Source organism: Mya arenaria, chromosome 1, assembly GCF_026914265.1.
Source record: "Mya arenaria isolate MELC-2E11 chromosome 1, ASM2691426v1".
NCBI classification, from domain to species: Eukaryota; Metazoa; Mollusca; class Bivalvia; order Myida; family Myidae; genus Mya; species Mya arenaria.
In genome coordinates, this window is record NC_069122.1 from 46892098 (window position 1) to 46900578 (window position 8481).

The window sequence follows — 8481 nt, forward strand, 5'->3', positions numbered from 1 at the left end:
ATCATCATCATCATCATCATCATCATCATCATCGGATGCTCCGGTTCACTATTACGCTCTGCTTCACGATGTACTAATCGAGTAACGTCTCGGGGTTGTCAATTATGTTAAAACATATACTTTGGAGCCATGACTTCGGACGTACCATACGTCGTATTAAACAAGTTAACCATGGGAAAATATATACTTGGAGCATATGACATCGGCTTGGAGATGTCGTATCAAATATATATATATATATATATATATATATATATATATATATATATATATATATATACATATATAGTTTCTACACGCACACCCCCAGCACCCCGACGTCGCTTCCGGCGTGCTGCCTTACGGTTTATGGGGAATTAATGAAAGGGGTTGTTATATGGGGTGGGGTGGGGGGGGGGCGGTGTTTTATACAGTTTACAGAACATTTCCAATAAGAGCGAGTTAGACATTCAAATTTGACTTCAACCAAGTGTCCAATTCAGAATGCTTTATTTCTGTTCAGTTTATTTGTATTTCAAAATATGATATAAACGAAAAGATTACAAAATTCCCAGCATATGGGTTCAAGCTGAACGCAACCTTCGGCGACGGACCGTGACGAAACTATAAATGCGACGACTGCACCAGGAACGAAGAGATGTGGCGGATCCGTGGTCTAGTGTTAACACACTTGACTATCAATCCAGGTGTCGCAGGTTCGATTCCCCGTCGCTTCACTATACAATACTAATTGTCTTCCGGGAGGGACGTTAAATGGGAGTCCCGTTTGACATTGCTACACACTGATGCACGTTAAAGAACCAGAGTTACATTCTGTAGGCCCAGCTTACAAACTCACCGGAACGACGATAGATCATCCAAATCATCGACCACATTAAACTAATTAACACGCTACAGTTATGAAAGCGGAGGCAACAATACGACTGTATGTGCCCCTTTAACCGGAAGACGGCAACGAGAACGGGGCATCAGGGACGGCAACAAGGATCAGTACATAAAATGGCAGTTGAGGTGCACGATTTCAAGAAATTGGGGCCACAAACCGTATGAACATTGGTGCCACAATGTGTTATCATAATGCATTAAAAAGGGTGCAGCGCAGAGTTCGTCGCCAGGTGTCGATGTGCTCGTTTGAAAGCAGGTAAGTTGTGAACACAGGACATATTATACATTTTAACTGTGCAAAAGTCCCTATTACCATCCAACCAATATTTCAATGTTCATTCATGTCCGGATTATACCAGTTAAATAACGCATTTTTATCATATCAAGTTAAGCGATTGGGTTAAAATGGGTCATATAGCACTTTTCTGGGTGGAATTTCGTCTGCCAGTCCTGTTACCATTTCTATGGTGCGGTGGGTTCCTTTTGTAGAAGTTCGGCACCTTGTTGGTTGTAGATGTAACAGTATCGCAGATTTTCATCAGCACAAAAGTATGAAGTATCTGAGGGTACAATAGTCTCGTCGATATTAATGCATCCCCCCCCCCCCGGATGCATTAATATCGACGAGGAATAGAATTAGACCTAAAACTGCCTTGCCCTGGGGAACGCATGATGCAACCTCGTCATCCGTTGACGTTTCCTTGTCGAGCAAATCTAGTTTGAGGCATAGTCGTAATGTCCGCTATGGTTTTAAACTGTTATGATTTGTCGAACAACCATGATTGCTGACAAGCGGCTAGACTGTTTTTTTTATAATTATCTAAAGCTGTAGATACAGTTATTAGCATGCGAATTTCACTATTATTTATTCTGAACAAAGTGTGCTCTTGCCCGTAGTCAAGAAATGTCCGCGATTATACCTTTAAAGGGACTTAACACCAGATGGTCCAAAATCGCTAAATACAGTATTTTCTCAGGACAAGCCTAGAATTGTCAAATCGAGCTAAGGAGAAGGCTAATAATGCATCATTTTACATTATAAAAGGAATAAACGCAACAAGCATATTGCTGTCTCGTCTGAGTTTAAAAAGAGCATAATTGTTTCCCAGTTTTAATCATATCTGTTTATGAGGACAGTAACATGTAGTAATACCGACGCTGTTTTTAGAATTACTGGGTTTTATGTGATAGACAACCCCAGCATATTTCTAATTGGAAAAATGCACACAAACTGCGCAAAAGATCCATGTGCAGTATGCGATGTGATCTATCAGCAAGTAAGACTTAAATGCGTTGTAACCAGCGATGTCAAGTTTTTGACGATTTTCTTTTATCTTGCAAGTGTGTCATCTGGTGTCTAGCCCCTTTAAAGGCAGCCAAGCGAACCTAATGTAATACAAATTAATTGATACACCACTACTAGTACTTGTATTGTACATTTGATAACTAGTAATCGATGCTAAAGTTGAAAGAAATTAGCAAAATAAAGCGACACTAATTTGATAAACTCATTTTGATTTTTTTAACTCAATACGGAACGCCCAGTTTTTAATTGTTTTAAACTGTATCATAATGTATGCTAGTTCAAAAATGAATCTGAAATAAATCGTTTTTATCTTAACCAGAAATTGAAAACCGCCATCATGTAGGTAGAAACTTGGCTGGTTTGGAATTTGATTTTTGTATATATTTTTGTGATATATATAATATATATATACTTCCAATGTGACGGAAATGTATGAAGAATCACAAAAAAATATATACAAAAATCAAATTATAAATATAAATATATATATATATATAAATGTTTAAAGAAATTGGGTCATACAAATGATCACAAAAAATGCGAGTGAAATAGTGAATACACCAATTTATTTTGGTATAGTCAAGTTGAGGGTATGATTTATTACATTCCGTTGTTTTATTGTTAATCGAAAGTTTAAAACAATGCATGAAACCTGAAACCGCTTGAAATTTATATTGAACAATACAACTTTAATAAGTCTAGGCCAACACATTCGTACTGCTCTTTAGGAATTCCGGACAGCGCATACAAACATTTTTACAGCAAAAATAGTAACTGATTTTGTGGATATATGTGATTGTATTGCTTATAATGGAATATGTGCATTTCTTTGTAAAATAGTCAAGTCAAGACACGCAGTACTTAAGGTAAGTCAAACATCGCAAATTTTATTTTATTTTAGAAAACAAGATATGGCCAAAAAAGCTCTTTGTTTCCACTAGCATCGCCGACAATAGCATAAACATATCCACACTACGACACAAAAAGAGAGGGTAGGGTCGGTTGGAAACAAAGGGTCGGTCGGGTTAGTGGAAACAAAGGGTCGGTCGGGTTAGTGGAAACAAAGGGTCGGTCGGTTTGTGGAAACAAAGGGTCGGTTGGGTTAGTGGAAACAAAGGGTCGGTCGGGTTAGTGGAAACAAAGGGTCGGTTGGGTTTGTGGAAACAAAGGGTCGGTCGGGTTAGTGGAAACAAAGGGTCGGTTGGGTTAGTGGAAACAAACATTTTTTACGACTAAGGTGAAACATTTCTGTAACGTTTGTCCAGAAATTCAATCTAATTGCAAACCAAGTTAAACGACCGCTTAAGGTATCTGGTGAACAAATTTCACCCAGCAATTGGCAATAATGTAAAATTTTGATGTCTGGCGGCGACATTTAACTTTGGTTCCACTGGAAAGACCACTGGAAATAAATAAATTACACTATGTACAGATCAATCTATAGCTTCGTGTATTTTCCTTATTTACGTCAATCGAAATAGGAAGAGTAATGACAGATTTTGCTACATTTCAATGCCCACAAAGCGTTCATGTAAAACGTTTATTGCTGTAATATTTACATGTTCTTCTTCTACACATACAACCATTTTAAAATACAATACTGGTTAGCAGGCATTAAACATTCACATAATTGTACATCTAATAATTCTGAGGGACATTTTGTCAGATCCGTTACCAATGGTTTCCCATTTCGTTGGCATAAATACTTGTAAACAACAATATTATATCGTGCTTTAAGCCATCTTAGGCTTTTACTATTTTTAGCTCTATTGTGGAGTCAGCTTAGAGCTGATGTAAATCAAAGCACTGATAGTGCTGAACGGCTTGAGCGATGATTCCTTCCATGTGAAATAAACAGACCATATGAATGATAGCATGGCACTCGCTCGCTCAATCTCACGCCTGCCAGTCCATCCAAACAACTTGCCGGCACACCCGCCTGTCCACTCACTCACTACTCAAAACCCAGTCACAACCCAACCAAGCCACCATACTTATTCGGTGTATGCCATGAGCTGTGGCATCATAAAAAGGGCATCATAGCAAAAGGTTTTATTCAGATTCAATTAATCTTTTATGATAGTGTGTTATTCTATTATGCCTATCAACTACAATTTTAAGAGAATGTGAACACAATTGTTGTATAGAAAATACTTTTTCAATTCAGATCATAGCTTAAAAAAGAGAGTATAACAAATTATCCATACAGCACTATATGGAAAATGATATATGTTCTGCCAACTTACATACAATGATACTGGGTATATTGATCTAATTTCACTTCTAGAACAGTGCAGGCAGAAGGGAAATCCCGCACTGAATTAATTATGGATTGAATTTCTTCCCATGTAGTATCTGATTTATAGAATAATTATGCAATACAGCTACAATATTAAAGCTTATCTTATTTTTTACGTTTATTGATAGATCCATATCTGACACATCATATGATGAACCAATCAGACGAAGAAGACAGTGTGAGCGATCGAGACAGAACGTCATCGGTAGACCATGACGTCATTGATTCATCACAAAGAAATAATGTAAAAGGTGCCGCGATGACGTCATCATTTTCCGATAAGAAACCCAATGGCGGTTTACTTGCGATGCTTGAAAACGAAGCTTGGGATCATACCCAAACTGACGCCATATCGATGACATCACAAATGACATGCGAATACATGTACAATGACGTCAACGCAGTTGATTATCACAGCTCGAATTTTCCTAGCCTGCTTAATCGTCTTGGGAAAAAAACGTCAAGTCGTAGTTCTTTTCTTCTGATTCCATCGGACAAACCGGAAAGGAAGACTCGTCTACCATTGGAAAAACAGGATACAAAGACTCGTCTACCATCGGACGAACAGGATAGAAAGAATCGCCTTTCACCGAATGAACCGGAAAGAAAGACTCGCCTTCCACAGGGAATTTGGGGAACTCTTGAAAAATCGGTCAGAAAATATGTAATATGTAATATATATTGCTATTTTGTAATGCGAGTTATCTAACGTTATTATACTTTCATTGGCAACATCAGAGTTATAGTTTGATACCGTGAAGTTACAATTTTTTTTTGTCCTCCAGCATTGTAGAGTTACCCGGTATTGTACGTAGCTGTTGTTGTATTCAACCATTATTTTTATTTTCACAGAAACCAAAGAAAAAGACCCAAAAGAAATCTACAAGTTCGGAGAAAGATTACAATTCCTTCGGCGAACGCATGAAACAGAATAATTTTGTAAATAAATATTTCTTTTTATTTTGTTTTCAACTTTTTCGATATAATACATATATTTTGCTATTAATTTACTTCATATCTATATAATATATACTCACAATATATACCTAGACCTAAATAAAAATAAAATCTGAATGTTAAATTTAGTAAATGGTAGGCTTGGTTTTTTATGGAAAGAATATCAGGTTTTATGTAAAAGTAAACTAAGGCATTTGGTGCTTTTAAAGCAAAAAGTATAACTCTTACGAGTTGATTTACGTCATTTCCCCACCACAGTTGCTATGGGAACGCATAGAGAACAAGTCACGTGAGCGAATGAAGCGTTACGACCAATGGGTGGAGGGCATGGACGAGCGCATACGCAAACAGAGGCTCAACATCAAACGGCGATCGCAGCAGCTCCTTCAGTCATTGGAGGACCAGGAAAACCAGGGTAGTATCCAGGGGCGAATCCAAAAAAATGGGCAGGAATAAATGGGGCAAATCGGAAATCCATCAATGCCTTAAAATATATTGTTAAGTGTTGAAGTTGGGATCCTATCCAAAGAATTGTCTTGGCTATTGATGCATTTTGTAATATATTCATATTTGTTTATTTATCGTTTTTCTCACTGAGAAAGTTATATTGTTTTGTTAACCTAAATCAAAGCCGTTGCATAATCTAGCATTTTCAATCCACAGAAGCGAGAAGAGAGGATGTTTGCCTCCCCACACGGCCGGATGTGGCGCCACCATCGCTCCATGCAGCGGCGAGCCTTCAGTCTGGAGCCGATGAAGCAACCGAAGCTTGACTCTATAGATAGGGTATACGCATATTATTTATATGCATCAGAGAACATTGTTTTCTTAACTTTATAAATAGGGTATACGAGTATACAATTATTGTATTATCATAGAACATTGTTAACTTAACTGTATATGTAGGGTGTACGTTTAAAACTGTATATATATATATATATATACTCGTATATATAGAACATCGTTATCTTAACTTCATAAACAGACTCAGTATACGCGTATACAACTATTATATATTTAGAACATTGTTATCTTGACTCCTTAAATAGGGCATGCGTATACAACTATTATATACTATTATACGTTACATAAATACACCGAGATACTTTGAAACGCAAAAAAACATGTACGAACATACTTTTTGAACAACAAAAAATTAGCTCTATAAATACATTGTGAATTAAATTTCATTGCAATCAATGAAACCTAATCCACCACGAACTTACTGGGCTGGTTTCTTTTTGTTTAAAAAACGAGTAGACATGTATACTGCATTTAAAGTCTCTCCTTGTACTTTAAGACAACATTGTGTATTTCCAGACACCTGAAAGAAAACGTGCACAGGTTATCTGGTGACCGAATGGCGGACTTTTTTGGACCACATTCTTTTATGTTATAACGTGCGGACACGCCTGAAAAATGTTAACAATTCAGACATTAATAATTATATTCATAAAATTGTTGCCTTAATTGTTGCCATGTACCGTCTTCGCAGTGTCGATTGATGCCAGTAGTCGCTGATATAGAACATTCAGAATATAAAAGTCAAATGTTTTACTTCATTTATTTGTCATAAGCTCACAATTATGTATGTTTATGTTAGTTATTCATATTGAAAATGTTCTGTTCTCTTGTCTAAACTTTGTTACTTCTTCTTTAAGACAATATGTATTACAATAGTACAATACATAGATGCTCACATCAGCGTTGTTCAAATACTTTCTCTTAAGAATGTTAAACAATTTATGACAAAGTTTATTGTCAAACCAACATACTGTCTTTATCTATTAACTATGTAAACGTATATATAACATTATGTCCAGCACTATATAAATCGCAGTTTGCCCGATGTTACCCGATAACGGGGTCTTGTGTTGTGGGGGAAACCGAAGTTCCCCAGAGAAAACCTACCTGTCCGGCTTGGTTACCACCAACCAAACTCATGCTTTAAGTGCCTGGGTGCAAGTCGCATCGAAAAAAAGACATGAAAAAGATACGCTCCTATGCATCGTTGTTTCACTCCCTCCTCTTTACCCGACAGTTGTATTGGTTAAACAAAAACAGCGCAAACTCGCCGGGTCCGCCGAGAACACGTTGAGCGAACGGAAATTTGAGCCATGCAAAACTAATTTCTTGCACTATCTAGAATGCCCGCATAAGACCACCCCATTCTAAAAATATGGTCCTATATACCAACATCCAAAGAACTAAACAACAACTAAAGTGAGTTCAGCCAAGAACATTCAACTGTAAGTGAAGAAAAATGGTCACGATCGAGGAGCTTGCTAATACATTGTGCGTCAACGTTGAGAGAAGTAGTATGCACATGGTTTATGAATATTATATAAAAACTGTGGCCTCGATCATTAGTTAAAATGGTTTATCGAACAATTGACCTAGTGATCTACATTCTGACCCAACATAACGTCCGCCTTTAATTGAATTTGACCTACAGCTTATTGTCATACATTCTTACAGTCTGAACACGTTTTATGAACAAAATAATGAAAGTTGGCGTCTTGATATCGCTGAATAAGATTTTTTTCACTCGAACAGTTGACCAAGCGACCTACCTTTAGAAAGGACATGAACTACAAGTTTGTACTAGTTTCTTTGTTGGCACGTACATATAAGGCTCGCACGTTTATGTCCCGAGACCACTTTTCCTGGAAAGAAAACGTTGTGTATGCTTGTTGCCAGGAATTGCGGCAGTGTTCCATGGTGAACAATTTAACATTAACTGCCCTTTGACATTGTAGTGTAGATACACTAAAATGCTATAAGCAACCTATATCCGCACCAATCTGGTTGCTATAGCTTTTAAAGTACGTAAAAGCCATCCTTCGAAATGTCTTCATCTGAATTAAAAGGAATGTATAAACTCCATATAATTTCTTAAAGAAGATTCGAGTGTAGTCTCTCGAATTTTATAAGAAGACTTTTCTTATATTTCACGTAAGCGACGATTTTTTTACCCGACATGGCACTAATCAGCTTAACTTAGATTTATTAAAAATAAAATTCTGACCAAACT

General features: G+C 37.0%; 1 protein-coding gene across 2 annotated transcripts; it reads left to right on the top strand.

Moving 5' to 3' along the window:
- Nucleotides 1-2898: 2898 nt before the first annotated feature.
- LOC128240708 (uncharacterized) lies at nucleotides 2899-7136 on the top strand. 2 transcript variants are annotated; one of them, XM_052957477.1, is made up of 6 exons: nucleotides 2899-3057; nucleotides 4619-5142; nucleotides 5343-5429; nucleotides 5706-5858; nucleotides 6108-6233; nucleotides 6768-7136. In XM_052957477.1, exons 2-6 carry the CDS (start codon nucleotides 4639-4641, stop codon nucleotides 6801-6803), a joined length of 906 nt encoding a protein of 301 aa, XP_052813437.1. In that variant the 5' UTR covers nucleotides 2899-3057; nucleotides 4619-4638; the 3' UTR covers nucleotides 6804-7136. The 2 variants fall into 2 exon arrangements, with proteins under 2 accessions (XP_052813437.1, XP_052813446.1); XM_052957486.1 differs by having other exon boundaries at nucleotides 5706-5862; nucleotides 6111-6233; nucleotides 6768-6783.
- Nucleotides 7137-8481: the final 1345 nt, after the last annotated feature.